Consider the following 17,038-nt stretch of genomic DNA (forward strand, 5'->3'; position numbering starts at 1 on the left):
TTTGCTATTTCTAGCCCGTTGATTTCAATTGCGGCAGTTGGGTTTGCATATATAGCTGCGATGGTGTTAAAAGTCTCTCTTGTTAGCGGTAGTTTGGCCAGGATTTTCATCAACATTTGTTGATTTACTTTGTCAAACGCTTTCCTCCCATCAACTGTCATTATGTAAGCCTCTTTGCAATTTGATTTATAGTAGTTCTTAATTGCGCTCACATTGTCATGAATTGTGTTCATATAGCGTCCAGGGACTCCGGCTTTTTGCGATTTGCTTATAGATGATTCAATTTCTTTAGTTAGTCGATTGTTGAGTATTTTACCATTATTTTATATTCACTATTGAGAATCGAGATTGGTCGCCAATTTTATAGCTTCTTTTTATACTTTCCCTTATGGATTAGTATTATTTTTGCTGACTCCCAGCTTTCCGGCATGTTGTTAAATAGAATCGCGTTATTTATCAATTGAGTAAGCCTCCTACCAATGATTTTCCAGAACGTGGAGTAGAATTCACTGGTAATACCGTCTCTTCCCGGACTTTTGTCCTTTTTCATGGTGCTCAGCGCGTTCCAGACCTCATGTTGATATAAGGGTTCCGCTTTCGGTTCCTCTGAGTTGGTCTGCTGTGTAGTTGACCAGGTGCACGGTGCGAGATAGTCCTCCTGAGAGCGCTGTATACTTGATTGGGGTTGTGTCCACAGTTCTAGATAGAATTGCTCGATCTGGTAAGCAATGTCATTAGGATTATTAATTATCTTGCCATCGTTTGCGCGCAGTTCGTTAATGTCAGTTATTCGTTTTCTTCCTTTAAATTGTGCCCAGAACTGCCTTGTGGAGCATTTTTCCCCTTCAAAGGTGTCAATTCTGGTTAGCATTTTTAGCTTTCCCTTTGCACGTTCATATCGTACGGATAGGTCTGGTTGTTTGTCCCTTAGGATTTGGTATCTTTTACTAACGTTTCCAATTTTAGTTTTTAGAGCATCCCACCAGGTGGTAATTGATTCATATGATTAAGTCTTGGAGTTTTCTGTTTCAATCAGGTTTTTCATAATGTCACGGTAAGTTTCATCTTTCAGAAGGTCGCTGTTACACTTCCAATTCGGCCTATGCCACCTGGTTTGTTTTCAAAGACTAGGGTTGCAGTGGGGCTTAGATGGTCGGCAACGGAATTGTTCTCATGTCCCACATGTACGACCTGATCAATGAGTTCATATGTCATATAAATTCTATCGATTCTGCTTGCGCCATATTTCGTTATATGTGTATATTCTTCTGCGCCGGGGCGTTTATGTCTGAAGATGTCAACCATACCAGCATCTTCTATCGACTTTTCAAACTGTTTAGCTTCGCTTGTACTAGCAAACTTTCGTTTGGCTTTAACATCTTATGATCAGTCACAAAATTGAAGTCGCCTCCAATTACAATAGGGGTGTCGATTCTATCGAGCTCTATGTCCAGTGCGTTTAACAATTTGATTCTATTTTTTATGGCGGCTGGCGTATTCCCGGAAGGAGCGTAGACATTGATTACTTCAACAGGGCATTGGTCCATTTCTATTATTATACTTTGGAGCCTATTCTCGACGGGAGTAGAAGTTTTAAGATTTTACCTTTGTGGTCTTTATTTACCATTATTGCGGCTCCATCGAATTGTCTTGTGTAATTTGTGTTGTTGAAGAATATCTTGAATCCCAGTCTTTCATCCCCATCCATTATATCCGATTTATTTATTCCGTGCGTCTCTTGTAAGAGGAGTATGTCCATATTTGATTGTTGAATGTAGTTCTTTATGTCTGCAAGTCTATTTTGTATTCCGTTTGCGTTTAGGGTTGAAATCTTCATTTATGACGGTGTGCTGGAGCAGTTTGACAAGTGATCTGACAGCTCTGTTTCTGTTTCTGTAAGTAGTTAAATGCGACGCTTTGACCCTCGTATAAAGTCCAGTAGATCAGCGATAATGTTGCTGTCCGTTAAAAGGTTATATAGCTGGAAAGGTACGTTCTTTGTGTGCGCGATACGTTGTAGCTTTCTCCTTATCTCAGTCAGATGTGCGCAAGTCATAATATAGTGTTCGACCTTTTCTAATTCGCCGCAATGCTCGCACAATGGTGATTCCGAGCAGCCAATGTGGTGGAGATGTGCATTGAGTCCGCAATGGCCGGTGTGTAGTCGAAACAACGTAGCTTCGTTGCGTCGTGGTGGGACTGATGGTAATTTCACCTCCAGATTTGGTCTGAAGATTTTGTAATGGCTTCTTGTTTCTGAATCGAGATATTCCCGGTTCCAAATAGCTTTATATTTACGTAAAGCGATTTTCTTTGCATCGTCTATAGCAGCGGTCGGGAACCTATGGCTCGCGAGCCATATGTGGCTCTTTTGGGTGTAAGATATGGCTCTTTGCCAAATATAGATATATTTTACTGAATTGATCAATATTGCAGCAACTTGTTGGTAAATTTTCGTCACGACCAGAATAATTATTCTCGTGAGCGTATAAACATGCCTTTGTGAGGTGAAGGCAATGCCGTCTTCAGGGTTAGAGGCTCGGACAGCCCTTTTCAAAAACCCCAAATGTCAGTTACTGTCGCGCCTGCGACCAATATCACTCGCGAATTCGATGCATCCGACTCGAAATCTTTGATTGCACGATACGTTGATTGATCAAAGAGAATAGCAGACATGGCGATGCCCATAAATGACAACGCCGTTATCAAATATATACTCACCGTCTTCCTGATCTACGGCGCGAAATGAACTGCCGTGGAAGTGACATTCACAATTACAAACAACGCCATATAGCTATCCACGTTCTTGATTGATAAGTTGCTTTGTAACACAAGCGATAAAATGAAGGAGTGCAGCGCAACGTTATATGTTCTCGCCGAATACTTTTAGAATTGAGAAGTCGATCCGGATTTAGATTTTCGTAATCAGTGCAACAGTTACATTCAGTTCATTACAGTTATTATAAATTTTAAGCTATCTACGATGAATTGTGCTGTCAATTGCGGTCCGTCTGTGCCTTACCTCTCGCATCGGGCTGTCTTTTTGAATGATAAATATGCAAATCGCCTAATTTTCGGAGGAAAATTCAGTCATTCATTAACATCGATAGAAAATGCGAATAATAATTGAAATTTTCACAATTATCGTTCACTCATCCTGGCGACAGGTGACGAACTGCCTCGCTTTCCTCCCCTGACCCCATGTGACTGAAGTATCACACTTTACATTGGCTATACACTGCTGTAGTGATCATGTTTGGGTCCACTTACGCATGTGATCATGGGTTGTCGCATTTAAAAGGAGCATTACGACGGAGCTAAGTTCTCGCAACTCAAGTTTCGCATGCTCGAATAAGGTTACCAGCATGATTAGTACGAGTTTTTACAGAGAAAATGTGAGTTTATATAAGTGCTACAATGACGTCACGAATTTGCAATTGTGACGTAACAGTTGATTGACATGTATGGCTCTTTGGGAGTTAAAATGGAAAAAATTGGGCCAATATGGCTCTTTGGACGAAAAAGGCTCCCGACCACTGGTCCATAGGGATGTCATGAATTGTGATGGCACGATGTGATGATGTCGCCTCCTTGGCCAGGCGATCGGCTACTTCATTTCCGGGAATTCCTGCGTGGCCCGGAATCCATATGAGCGTGATTGTCTTTCCTTCTCTCTCGTCAACCTGTTGAGAACATTAACGATTTGATTAACGATAAAAGGCCCATCTGTTCGATAATTAGCTATACAGCCCAGTGCACTAAGGCAATCGCTGAGAACAACAGCTTGGCTAACGTTATTCGTTTCGATCCAATGAAGAGCGGATAATATGGCATACGATTCTACTGAGAATGACGACAGAGCTCCTTGGTATTTGTGGGATATTGTTACATTCCGATCTTTTACGTATATCGCATAACCAGTGGCGTCAGTGGTCTTCAATCCGTCTGTGAAAACATGTAAATGGTTTGGGTATGAGCCCATAAGTTCAGAATAGGCTGCGCCCACAATGTATCGGAATGAGTGACGATTGATAATTCGTGATAATGACAAATCAACCTGTAAATCACCGATTGTTCAAGGTGCTGCTCGAACGAGTTCCTTGCCGCGAATACACTGGTCGTCGAGTGGGTTCGATCTTGTCAAAAATTTGAACGTACAATATCTGTTTCTCAATAGGCAGTATGTGTCTTCCCACGTTGTCTGGAGTAATTAGGAGTTTAGGTGATTTGACTTAGTTGAAGTTTCATATCGGTATTTCAAACAAAGAAACTGGTGTCCTATGTGTATAGGCATTTCGTTGCACGACGCTTCTATCGAACATATCGGAGTGCTTTTCATCGCACCACAGCACACTCGTAGTGCCTTATTAGTGATTACCGAGGTAGATGGTGTGGTAAGGACATATGATTATATAGTAAAGCAATAGCTCTATATATCCCTGAGTTCTCATTGCCGACTAACATTTGACAAAATCTGTCAAATCAAACCGTTTTTCGTTGCGCTCATCGCGAATTATCCACCGACGATATTTCCATGAATGCAGTTGTTTATTTTAATTCATGTAAAATGAAATTGGCGTACTATTGGATTGCCATTTCCCCGTTAAAACACTCCCGTCACGCTAGCTACTCCAAGTCGTTTCGATACCTTCCTATCTTTTCAATGTATCGCAGTTTTGTGGTGTTTTGAAATGATGAAAATATTATTAAAGTAATACTTATACTGATAGCTCGGGTTGTTTTCCACAAAATGTTTAGAACTAGATGTTGTATCCTGCAGCGCACTGCGTGTCGGTATCGAAAAGGCATTTTACTGTACAACTTTCGAGAGTAATGCCCTTTGTACATTGAAGATTTTTTGAAGCTTTTTGGCCAAAATGATTAAAAAAATATACTTGTATTTAAGAGCTACAAAACTAAATCCTCAAGAGTATTTCTTCATCGTATTATAAAGGATGATACTGCTTAGTGTTGTCATTGTCACCCCCATTCATGTTAAAGTTAAGAGCTTGGTGCAGTACTAAATTTAATGTGAGCAAATCTCAACCACATTCTCAGTTGCTTTAGTAGTCACACAAAGCAATAAAACAAAACCCAATACAATTAACTTCTTGGTATTGCCAATCGCAGAGGAGTATTCGGGATCTGTACATCGATCTCGAACCGAATGCTGTGAGCCCGTATAGGCCTCACCCTGGATTTTATCCCGAAAATAGTACATACAAATATACCGTTAATTAGTCGAGTGGTCTAATAGGGAATTCCCAACCCGAAACCGGACTTTGACCACTGTAGTGTCTTGGCATTGTGGGTAGGAGTCACATGACCACGGTGCGCGAGTATGCATGAGGCGAGTAGTGAAGCGGGTGACAGAGTGAGAGCGGAGTGAATAAAGGATCGGAATAAGACTGCATGTACGTGTGATATCGGACACCGGGTAGGATACTACAACCACTCAGCGTTGTTTTTTACTTCAGTCATTAAAATAGTGGGCCCCAGACTCAGGCAATTTTTGAAAGGGGGTGCTGGAGAAAAAAAGGGTAAGAACACTGGTTTAAGCTAACTAATGTATCATTTTTAAGGCTTAAACCACTATGCTTTTACATTGCCGCGTAACGTTGTTATTCACTTCCTCATTAATTGTAGTGAATTTCTGTTTCTCTGCATTCAACGTGACGAGAGCTACGTCTTAGCCTACTATGGAGGGTAGATTTCGGGTTAGTTTTGATCCCAACACTGTCATTATTTTGAGGGGTACGCCATACATGTAGATAATTGCGAAAGGGTACGCAGTCGCAGAGGTTGTCAAACCATTGTGACGTCACAATTAAGGATTCGTGACGTAGTGGCTAAAAAAGTATTTTAATGGGGTCATGCTTTATACAGGTTTTCCTAAATTCGTTTTGGTTTCAAATGCAACGTTAGTAACGTCGCTTTGTCGTACTGAATCATGACGTCCGCCAATGTCCTGCTGGGATTGATTATGTCACTCGCTCCATGTAATGTGTTATGCGAAATACACACCAAGAACGATGCAAAGAAAGTCTTGCGCTATCCATTTTTCAAGAAAATGTGACCGGAAGTTAGACTGATTCAATGTTGCACACAAGGGGGCCTATATTTTCAGGAATAATCTTTCAGAACACTAGATCCTAGAATTCTCTACAAAACAGCATTGCCTCAAGTATTATCCTCTAAAATCTCTTGGAAATGTGATGTGATCTAGCTAGGCCTACACTATTGTCCACTTTACCGAATTGAATAAACACGATTAAAGTTCACAGGTCTCATGAACGCAAGGCTACTGCCAGGACAAGACCAGCAATTTGGCACAGAATTATTCTAACAGTTGAGTGCGATTAGTAATCGACATTCCTGCATGACGACGATACGTGAATAGAAAAGTTCACTCAGTCAAACCTTAACTTCATACTTTCTATCGAATCTATAGCAATTTCGAATCCGGTTTATCTTTTCTGTATAATAACTGCAGGCATGCCATCGAAATATGATATATATTTATTTCACCGCCGGAAATCAATTATCACCTCTCTTGCATAAAAAGAAAAACAATTTAAAAAGTAGAATATCTATTGGAATTTCATTCCCGTTTTCGGCTTCGACACGCTCGAGCTGAACGGCCTTCCAGACGCGGGATTCATGCTGTACCAGTAGTCGCCTGTTCTCCTGCATTGACAGCCAGTCTTGCGAATCAGTGTAAATGTAGAAGCACATGGTTACTTACAATACTTCTTTGCGCAGCTCCGAAGTCAGACTGTTTTTGAAGAACTCTCCGCCGAAAGCCCGGGCCATGTCGTGCACTGGTGGATTTAATTTGCGTTCCGGTTCAAGCTATATGAATACATTTTGAAGAACACCATTAGTATAACTTATTCATCTTATTTGCTCCTATCTTATATTACGTTGCCAGTAATAAGAGTACACATAATATATATCAGAAACTATACGGAATACCCTAATTATGCAAGACATAGGCTTGTGTTGATGATATGCAAACCGACACATATTCATGGGTAGTAAGAAACGAATAACCACTTTTCGGAGTATAGTCAAGTATGTTTTGCTCATTTGCAATACTTACTTTTATTTTAAAAAAAACACTTCCATGTCTATTTAAAGGTCTCCTGGGCAAAACTTGTTATTTTTACACTTTGGCATTTGTAAAGTAGAAAGTAGTTTTGCGATATATTCATATCGCTTTGATAAGTGAAATTGCCATGGCAGTTTTACGAAATATCCCAGTATCGCAGTATCTGAAGTTTTTTTTACAAATATTACACCCATTTGTTCCTGCAACAGTCATCTTGCATTGGTCGCTAATATGCATCTTGTAACCACCTGCGGCTTGTTGTTTGTGATATTCATGGTGTTTGTCGACCACTATGTTCATTTACACCAGGCTAATTTTGTGCATGTTTATTCCGTACCTGCCGACTTGTATCACGACCCACTTATAGGTTTTTATAGGAAACGCTTACATTGATGAGGGGGCGAGGAGAAGCGTAGCTAAACCTACAACATTTTAGGTAGGAATTATGGAGTCAACCTCGGTCGGGCTCGAACCCGCCACCCGCTGGTGTTGCAGCTATGGATTATACCATTACGTTATCTCGCCACAGGGGCTGCATCTACTATTTGAAAACACTGGCTCGAGCACTTTCCAGAATTTGATTTCTTACTTCAGTTTTTAATCGAATGGATATATATACAGCCTTATTTCCGTATGAGTACCACATCCGCTCATATCGACGGGTTGACACGAAAGGACATGACCGCTGTGGTGTTTGCATGATTACCTCCGTGTATCCAATTTCACTCCGTCCAAGAACTTACGCGGTGTCGTCAATAAATCGACTTGAAAATCGTTTAGGTAATTTTGTCATTCGCCAGTACTGTTGTAGCACTGCATCATGTGATGAAATCGTGGCAAGAAATCTAATCTACCATACCAGAAAACAAGTCTGGCAGTATTAAAGGTTCAACCCGTGCGTATTCCATATGTCTCGAAGATCCCGTATCAAATATCTCACCTCTTCGGCAATAGAACGAATATGATGGGGCTCAAAGCCGCAACATCCTCCGATATAGCTTACGCCGGCATCCCACGCCTGGCGGGCAAACCTATGCGCTTCAATCCTCGTCATGATTCGGGGATCTAAGCCTGTATGATGAAGTGAGTGTTACGTAACCAGTGAACCACTGTCCAATCGCACTGCAGCGTTGGTATACAGGACATGTGAGTTGGCAAACAGTGTACCGGTATTTGTCTTATCCAGTAAAACCAAACAAGTTCTAATAGGCAAATACGAAAAGCCTACGTAACTATCAATATCTGTGCACATAGCTTTAATCTCCAACGCTCAAATAGCGAATATGGAGCAGCTTTGGCAATTTGGCATATAGCGACAGTGAATCGCCGGTTTTCCGTATATATGCCTAATTATTGTTATATTATCAGGAATATGTTAATACCATGTATGAACATTATTATGAATTATATGTGCAATATGAAATCTCAATCTCACGACCATCTAACATGTGCTATTGTCATTTTCTGAATTTCTTTGTGTTGTAGTACATAGCACACAACACCTCAACTGCCTAGCAGGTGATAGTTTCCACTCGAAACACCTAACAATAATATTCATAACATATGGATGTTGTTGACTCGTGTACGTGACTTCGTATGCGGACCACCGTATAACTCGACGTGCATGTACCTCACTTACACAGTGGGTATTCTGGTAGTGAGAAAAATCCGTTGGGATGGTCTTCAGTCTCCGGGCACAGAAAGCCCGTCGGTTGGCAGATGAGGTATTTGTCGAGGTTTTCGTGGACGAGTGCGGCCTTGATTCGTTTCAACACTTTTATAGACGTATTGCAATCAAACGAGCAATTGGTGCCTGCAGAGAATGTACAAATGTATGATGGATTATATTTGGAGTTCTGGTTTGGCTTCGGGTTAGGGCTGCATACAGTACTGAGACAAATGACCATGCGCGACACGGCTATATTTTAGTATACGGCACCTTAGAATGAGTTATGCCTACATGAACATGCGGCTAATATAACGTTTGAGCTGTGTTGATGTCGGTGATTTTCACTCGGAGGGTCGTTCGCCTGTTTTATGACGGTCCCAAAGCTTCCGAAATCGGCCGAGAGTAGCTCTGGGCGAAGGTGCTAACCTGTTCTTTAATTGCAAATTTAAAATATTTTTAGGTCAGAAATGAGGTCGCACTAAGGTTGTGAACAGACCGCTTGGAGGTAGGATTATGATTGGGGTTATAGGAGCATAAATCATTGTTTTCACATTGCCCCATGCTCAAATATCGGGACGCCATTATCCATATAACATTCAGAAGATATATGTCCAAATTGAATCCATACCAATTACATCAGCTCCCGTTTTCGCCATCCTCAGCGCGCAGTCCTCGACGGCAGTTCCGTTCACGTCTCCACCGGGCCCGATTCTCATACATAACACGATTGGAAGATTGAGCTTTCTCATTTCCTCGGCGCATACTTCAATTTCTCTTATGTCGTGGAAGAACTAAAGTGAATATATCTGGTTTGCAATAGAATATTATGTTCATAACGAAATACACCCGAATAGTGTCGGCTGAGAAATCGGTAATCGTCGGAAACTAGTTTTGAATTATCATATCAACATACGTATGATAGATACGATTTTTCAATTTATCAGATTTTCAATATATCAGTCAATTGTATATCGCTGTTCTGTGTCTTCAACAGTCTCTTCATATTCTGATACTTATATTTTGAGCGCGTATCACAGCAGATGACGTGATGAATCACCTCGGCAATGACGAAATCAATGCTTTCGTTTCTGTAGGCGTCGGCTTGTTTCGAGAATTCTTTCCTGGCTGCTTCTTCTCCTTCGTCGCGAAAACTCGGAACCGGACTGAACCCGCCGGCGATTAGACAGTCGTTTTCGGAAGCAGCTTTTCTGGCTAGCTCACAGGCGGCTTTGTTGATGTCGACACTCTACGAGTAATCAATAGTAGTCAACGTTGCAAGATGTGGCTTCCAGAATAACGCAAAAGAATTGATAGGGCTACAAATAGACACAATAATACTTGAAAACATATTATGAAGTTACTGCCAGGGAGTCATCATGGAGTTTGGTTGTATTAACATACCAGTCATAAACAAACTTCTATGTTTACCTTGATTCATTTAAAATAATAAAGTATGACTAGTTTCTGTAGAGATAAAATATCATGGTTTTCAAGTAATGACGATTTGACACATACCGGTGATAAAAACTTATCCCCAAACTAATCTTCGCTCTTCTAAATATTATTACAAAAAGTAACTATAGGCTTGCCTATCAACATGTGAAAGTGGAGGTAATCAAGACCAAGAGCAATAGGAACTGATTAAGTAGTGCAAAGGCAAATTTATAAATGAGTGGGCTACTTCGCAATAGCAGAAATACGTTGTCGCTTATCACGTCTAATCAGGCTTGGAGAGTTGAAAATTCTCTAGTTGCCTATGAAGAGCGAAATGTCGGTTGTTTAATTCTAATCGTAGCTTTGAGATGCTTATATGCTCTAATTATGATGTCATTTCTGGTTTCCCTGAAAATGCTACGGAAGAACTATGAAGTAAAAAGCGAGTCAAGATTGGTCTACTCTACAGACATTCGTCTTTCTCGTGCTTTTGGGAATGGAATCTGATTTGATATGGACCGAACTTTATTTTTGTGGTATTTCTTTTTAATTATGAATATTACGTCAATTTTCAATTTTTTTGCGAGTTCAGTAACATGAATTATATATCCTAATTCGGAAAAGCTTATAGCTCAACACTCATTCAAATCATTTATGAAATGTTTCCCGAATGGAATATCGAAACCTACAGAGTAAGCAACTTTTTCTTTTCCTGTACCGTACGCTAGCTTGTCATCGGTCGCGTAAAAGGTGGCCGTTTGTACGACGTCGGCCCCCGACCGCACGTATTCACGGTGGACTTGCAGCACCGCTTCCGGGTAGTCGATCACAGCTTCCGGGGTGAACATTCCGGATTTGGCGTATCCTCTCTTCTCTAACAGAAAGCACATGCTGCCGTCTCCTACCACGGGGCCTTCCGAGAGGCGTTGCAGTAAACCTTTCTTGACCATTTCGATTTTATTGCGGAAATCGTCTGCTACGAAAAAGTCAGGTTATGCAATGAAAATGGGCGTAAATACTAGTAGCCTACTAGATACTAATGTTTGAGCAGGAACATATATAGAAAATATTGAAATTGGGCGGTTGAGCATGCGACACTTGAGCTAGCTAATCACTAGGGCAAGTTTTTGTTGCAGTCAAATCCGTAGAAAGTTGCATTTATTTTTCACAAAAGTGGCAGTAAAACGTTGCATTTATTTTTCACAATCGTTGCACTAAAACGTTGCATTTATGGACTATTTACTTACAATTATTAGGTCATGAGATGCTCGAATCGATACTTATCCAAGGCACTGTAGCAAACTCAGTGTTTGCGACTTCAACAAAATCAATAGCTTGAAAAATTAACCCCGTAAAAATATAATTTTCGTCGGTCTCCTGAATGTACGTCAAATCAGAAAGGACGTCAAATTTAAACGACAGTGAAATGATCGAGCGATCTAGTTACATATAGTGCCAAATACTTCCAGTAAAAATTTAGTTTCATGAAAAATCGAATTAATTTGCAAAAAGTTTCATGAAAAATCGAATAAAATTGCAAAAAGTTTCACGAAAAATCGCATAATTTGCAAACAGTTGCATGAAAAAAATGGAGAAAAGTTGCAAAAAGTTGCACTGTAAGATTCCTTCAAACAGCTTAAAACAGCATTCTACATAACTTCCGAGTATTTAGGAAGCTGCAGGAAGCTGTAAAAAAAGTTGCAAAAGTTGCAAAAACTTGCCCTACTACTAATCACTAATCTGAACCTAGCTTGAACCCATACGCTCAACTGTCGCATGCCAAGGTGATTCCTGCTATCATGTCATATACTGATAAGCCCGCAGACCGTAAATATAGGCCTACTATGACTTTTGGATAACGGTTACTTGCATTAAAACGATAGGTTGATTTAGCGATCAGTATCCTATAATCCTCGCAAAAAAATACAAAGAGGAATACATATACGGATATACGAGTGGCAAACACAAGTGTAACAACGTGCGTGCACGTAATTATTTCCAGAATATCCTAACACCGTGCTTTGAAGGTCTCTACATCCAATCGCATCTGGCTGAATTAAATCGGATGAATCTAGTTAATCTATCTTATCCCTCGGATACCCTATATCTACCGTTTTTGTGGATGATGCAATCGCGGCATCATATAGTATACATTAGGCAAAGAATTGGAAGGCGACATTATCACTCTGGGTAAATATATATTGTGTGGTACCACGCTCAGCCAATTCCACAGTATTCCAGTATTTTGTAAACGAACGGAATGAGATAATCACGTATGGAAATATATAGAAAATACTTCGTAGGCTATCGCTATGTTTCATTCTTGCATGATATTCCACTTCCACATCAGTATCCAATGAATGAATTCCTCATCAAATGCATCAATTTGCTTCAAATACATCACATATTCATTGGTTTAAGTAGAACCAAACTTAATGAGACTATCATATCCGCATTACTTGCAAATCATGTCAAACACTTACTTATATGGGTGCAGTTGGTGGTATGAAGACCGATATAGCGAGAAACTGGTATTAATATAATATTTCTTCTTTTTAATCAATCATCATGTTTACTTTTTCGGTTCAAAATATTTACCGAACGCAGACGTCTTTCCCCGCACTACGATGTAACTGGTTGGATTTGGTGATGTCACACGCCTTACAATAACGACGAAGTGTAAACCTTGCTCCGTTCGCCCGTGTTATGCCACAGACCTACAGAACTTTTCGGTTACTATGGTACAAGCGACATACGGGTTCATCTTTGCCACCTGTTGTTCTCAGCAGTGAAATATAACCAGCAGCCGACAGTGCAGGATCTGGTCCAATGCGGCTCAATCTAGTTTAAACCGACGTGGTGCGATTTCTGGGCGATGTTTACCATCCTAACCGGCGAACCAGTAGATGGAAGTGTTATGAGACTACTTTCCTTTGTGATAACACGAGGCCGACAAATTTAAATTTGGACTTTATCTCGGAAGTTGACGAAAGTAGACATTTTCCTTTCTTGCTAATTTATTGGACATCGGCGACGTGAAAATTTATCAGTCAATATAATGCCATTAAAACAGTTAATGGTGCATCAAATCATGAAGCACCAGGACACACAATTGTCATTAAACATAATTGACAAGATGTATTATTGACTCCCATTGTCGACTACAAATTTTGGTGTTGCAGTCATTTATATAGTGAAACGCAAAGAGAATAAAATTGAAATCAGTTTTCAGCAAAGTGGGAATATAGGGAACCTCATATATTGAAGAGAGTTTGACTGAGCTCTTGATAACCATTAGAAATGGATTGGAAAATAATATTATATTCTATCTAATGCGACTATACGCTTTGACATGTCCGACACAGACAAGCCTTAATCTCAACAAATCATCATGTTATGGTATAAAATTCATGCAACGTCCTACCCCGACCTGTCGCTCATCAACAAGTGACCAAATCACCATTGTTTATTTTAGACAACGCCCACTATGTACCCCTCATGGATATTTCAAACTATAACAGACCATATCAGTTTAAGCAGATATGCCAGAGTTCGATGCACAGACTACCATCACGCACATCAACTACATCTATATATATGATAATGATATATGTATTAATTGAGATTGCGTTTGCGATTCGATCATGACTCACTCTTTTTTGTACAATGTCGTGATGATTTAGCGTTTTACAATTGAAACGTATACAACAACGACACACTTTATTCTGTAATAATGTTACCCTCGGGATAAATGAATCTTTTTCAAGCGTAAGTTCTGAAGTAAACAGAAATCGCGTTCTCGCAAATAGATAAAGTTATAGAATAGTAATACGTAATAAAAACTAATGATGTGATGAATCTCAATTCCAATCGACGTGGGGATCAACACCATTCTCCATAAATTTTGTCACGCAGATATATCGCTTATCGCGAGAGTAGGCTAATAACGGAGGTCTAGTTTGATTACATTCAAACATCAATGAAATTCTGGCATCGGTTGATTCTTCCGTGGTCAGATTACGCATCGCGTATAAATGACTTTCTTGACTCGTTTTCAACAATATTGAAATCAGGTACTGTGAACGTCGAACATTGCTTGATAACGATTGCTCCTAGAGATGGTAAAAACGTTCGGTTCGGTGTGTGAACCTGGTACATATTTACAGAGTATTTGGAATTAGTAATGTAACGCCATCTTCGTGCTTAGGTAGTATACCTTTATAGCTGTATGCTAACACTGGCCGATGCGTTTCATGGATTGAGATCATCTCTCCTAACTAGTATAGCTAATCGTGATGTGACGACTGAATTCGCAACCGAAATTGTAGATAATTACTCTATATTGCTTCGTTTCAAAACACATTATCACTGGAATAATTGTCGGCGGGTGCGATGTACAAACTCGCTTTGCCAGGCTACATGATTGGTCGGCGAGCACTACATCTGTCGGTAAATACGGCTACTGATATTGGAGATCCGCACTGTTTCGAAATCAGCTAATGATACAACAGGATTATAATCTGTTATATTCTGAGAATATCAGCCACGTAAGTAACGATACCGATATGTGGTGATGAAAGCAATGTTTTGAGTACTTGAATCTGAATCGAGTATTAATTCTAACCATGCTAATCGAGAAGTGAGTGATAATTTATCAAGCATTGGAATTATACAATCCACCAAGAGGTAATGTTCCATACTATTTGCCAGTGTAGCTAGCTGTAAACCTAGATCGGTCGTAGCGTAGCATACGAAACACGTAGTACAAAACTACGCACGTTAATGGAAATGACATATCTGCGAATTCGTGACCAACCGCCAGCACTGTCATAAAGTGCAATGAAATAAGTAAAGATAGGAAAAATACCAAATGATCTTTGATGGTGTATAGGACAGGTATTGCATTCTTAGTGGTCGCATAAAAGGTACATAATTCAACTTTCCACACCGTCCGTACTGTTGCGAAGTCATTTAGTGTACTGCACTGTACTGTACTGTACGGCACTGCACTACGTACACTACAGTGCAACTTGCGCGACATGAATGATGTCGACCCTTCTTCATTGCTGATGGTATATCTGGATTCTGGATACGGATTCTTTTTCAAATTATGTTTCATATATTTGAAACTTTCGTTTCGGATTTATTCTGATAATTGTAACCAGACGTGAGTTTTGATCACAAATCGAAACAATAATTTATCAGTTGGATAACCAATCACTGACAGTGCACTTTGGGATAGGACATAGAAATCAGCTTACCCTATCTATCACCTTCGTGAATGCTGTATCTCAGCTCAGGTGTACTATTAGGATTCGTCGACAACTTTATTCAATACGGATTCGAACTCATTGTTCCTCAGTTACTCAATCTGTCGGACGGACACGGATTGTCCAGGTTCATCACTGACCTGTAACCTCTTTTCTATCTCTCTGTCTCCCTCTCTCGGAGGTGTGTGTTCGGATTTTGTTTGTCTGGGATCCTTTTCTTTCCAATCTTTCCACGCCATCTTGTGGTAGCATCACACCCCTATCAGGTGACGTCAAACGGTAACATGCGAAAAAATCACTGATGCTCTAGGGCAGTAGCTCCCAAGCTTATGTGACTCATCGCCCTCTTATCAAGCTCATCTTATGCTTACCTCATCAGTAAGGTTATCATTCTACTTTTCCATAGCGTTCAACTAAAGGTTGTATTACTTGTATACACTCAGTCAGATAATTTTGCGTGTATACGACGTATACTTCCATGCCCGTGTCTCAAAATCGCCCCACTTGCTTCTGAATCATGTTTCCGATTTGATCCTAAAACACACTTTGAAAATAAGTTATGACCGATTTACTGAGACGAAGTTTACAAATAGTGAGCTATATACATCTTGCGCACTTGGGAAAGAAACCCCACGATATGAATCATAGACACCAAGCTATACTACATTACATGCACATCGTAATCATGTACGTATATTGCAAGATATATGAACATACGAGCATTTATTTGACACGAATTAAGCAATGCCTGCTATCAATTTAGACCGGTTGCCATGTAAATTTTATTTTCGCATTTGCAGAGAATTGCCTGTCAATAGTGCCTGACGTTTTTGGCACAATATATTACTGTGTAGCACATTAACCAGTGTATTCTAGTGCCGTATATACTTTTTAGGGACAAATGTCCACTTGTTTGATGGCGCTTCGCCCTTCCACATTTACTTGGACTTTATTAGATTGTGACGTCACTGTGTGTCTCTTTAGTGCAGTTGTTCTCAACTTTGGTCACTTCTGGCGGAACGCAGTGGATGCCTTTCTTTTCCAGTAAGATGACAGTTTCGCGAATCGTTAACGTAAGGTTTTTTTAATGTAAGGGTTTATTCATCGAATGCATATCTATAAACACTTCACGCATCATTCGACAGTTGCATCCCGACCAGATCAGCTTGCAGAGAAGAAGCAATCGCATCCATCACATTAATTATACCTTATTGCTCGTGTTTGTTATTAATAGTTTGGAGCGGGTTAGCTTTCAGCATCGACTTATTTGCTAGTAAAACTAGATGTACTCACTTTACAAAACTCGTATCTGGAACGAGCACTAGCGACCTTTAAAAATCCACATTCACCCAACTTTATAGTGAAGCAACTCAATAATATTTATTTTATTGGAATCGGATCCACTTTCCACATGAACATCAGCAATACTACTGAATAATCCGACAGACACAACTACCGGAATACAAGATAAACTTCGGCATTTGCTGATTGCACCGAATCAGTCGTGAAAAAGTTTTATTGTTGTGAGACCATTTTTTTTAATTCGCAACTAGC

At 40.0% G+C, this 17,038-nt stretch overlaps 1 protein-coding gene across 2 annotated transcripts; it reads right to left on the reverse strand.

The window, feature by feature from the left end:
• Nucleotides 1–6,496: 6,496 nt before the first annotated feature.
• Nucleotides 6,497–11,790, reverse strand: LOC145434594 (betaine--homocysteine S-methyltransferase 1-like). 2 transcript variants are annotated; one of them, XM_080311940.1, is made up of 7 exons: nucleotides 10,904–11,781; nucleotides 9,838–10,026; nucleotides 9,409–9,571; nucleotides 8,751–8,924; nucleotides 8,052–8,182; nucleotides 6,746–6,852; nucleotides 6,497–6,687 (listed from the first exon to the last, which is right to left on the reverse strand). In XM_080311940.1, exons 1-7 carry the CDS (start codon nucleotides 11,162–11,164, stop codon nucleotides 6,591–6,593), a joined length of 1,122 nt encoding a protein of 373 aa, XP_080168066.1. In that variant the 5' UTR covers nucleotides 11,165–11,781; the 3' UTR covers nucleotides 6,497–6,590. The 2 variants fall into 2 exon arrangements, with proteins under 2 accessions (XP_080168066.1, XP_080168067.1); XM_080311941.1 differs by lacking the exon at nucleotides 8,751–8,924 and having other exon boundaries at nucleotides 10,904–11,790.
• Nucleotides 11,791–17,038: the final 5,248 nt, after the last annotated feature.

Source organism: Botryllus schlosseri, chromosome 2 (assembly GCF_051294905.1).
Source record: "Botryllus schlosseri isolate E-star chromosome 2, Bs_hap1, whole genome shotgun sequence".
Taxonomy (NCBI): Eukaryota; Metazoa; Chordata; class Ascidiacea; order Stolidobranchia; family Styelidae; genus Botryllus; species Botryllus schlosseri.

Bases quoted from the DNA above. Each gene is read 5' to 3' on its own strand.
- LOC145434594 (XM_080311940.1), bottom strand. From the start codon at position 11,164: ATGGTCAAGAAAGGTTTACTGCAACGCCTCTCGGAAGGCCCCGTGGTA. The intron at 8,925-9,408 runs GTATGGATTCAA...CATTCTCTGCAG, and splicing joins AACGGGAGCTGATGTAATTG to GCACCAATTGCTCGTTTGAT. The intron at 6,688-6,745 runs GTAAGTAACCAT...CTGTCAATGCAG, and splicing joins GAGCTGCGCAAAGAAGTATT to GAGAACAGGCGACTACTGGT.